Source organism: Geospiza fortis, unplaced genomic scaffold (genome assembly GCF_000277835.1).
Source record: "Geospiza fortis unplaced genomic scaffold, GeoFor_1.0 scaffold3208, whole genome shotgun sequence".
In the NCBI taxonomy this organism is placed as follows: domain Eukaryota; kingdom Metazoa; phylum Chordata; class Aves; order Passeriformes; family Thraupidae; genus Geospiza; species Geospiza fortis.
The window spans coordinates 14895-15627 of record NW_005055207.1 but is presented as its reverse complement, the minus strand read 5'-3'; the positions used below and the strand labels follow the sequence as shown (position 1 = coordinate 15627).

At 57.4% G+C, this 733-nt stretch overlaps 1 protein-coding gene across 1 annotated transcript; it reads left to right on the top strand.

Moving 5' to 3' along the window:
• The first annotated feature begins 32 nt into the window (after window positions 1-32).
• Window positions 33-429, top strand: LOC106632147 (chromatin complexes subunit BAP18-like). The gene is given in 2 exon segments (XM_014311608.1): window positions 33-314; window positions 316-429. Coding segments are annotated over 2 exon segments (396 nt in total).
• The last annotated feature ends 304 nt before the right edge of the window (window positions 430-733 follow it).

Below are 733 nucleotides of genomic sequence, written 5' to 3'. Positions count from 1 at the left end.
AGCGGCAGCCAGAGAGGCCAGAAAGAGCAGCCATGACATCAGCATCCACAAAAGTCAGAGAGATTTTCCCAGCCACCGGCGCCGCCTTCACACGCCTAGGAGAGCTGACGATGCAGCTGTACCCGGAGACAGACAGCTTCCCCGCGGGGTCCCACTGGACGGAGCCAGAGCTGGCGCTGCTCCGCAGGGCCGTGTCCCGATTCAGAGAAGACCTGAACCATCTCAGCACCCTCATCAAGGACTGCCCGGTGGCGCAGCTGAAGGCAGCGGCCAAGCACAAAGCCTACGAGGACAGTGGGGTCCCCCTGCCCCCCCCCCACCAACTCCCCCAAAAAAGGACCCCAAAAAAACCCCCCCAGCTCTGGGAGAGAGGCCCCCCATGACCCACCCTGGCCCCCCCGGGAAGGAGCTGATGGTGGAGCTTCTTGAAGACCAAGTGCGCATCCTGGCAACCACCCTGCCAGCAGTAAATCAGTTCCCTAGGGGAGAAGAGACAAAAAGCCCTGCCCAGAGGCACTGGGCCACCAGAGCACTAGAGGAAGGCCCATAGGTCACAATTAAAAATGAGCTGGGAGAATGGGAACGGAGCTGGAGACTAATACTCACAGGGCGAGGGTATGCAGCAGTCAAGAAAAATGGTAAAATTAAATGGTGCCCAGTTAAGTCAGCTAAACCGGACCTTCAGGGCGAAACTAATAAAACTTGTGAAGTTTATTTTGCAGGACTGAATCCT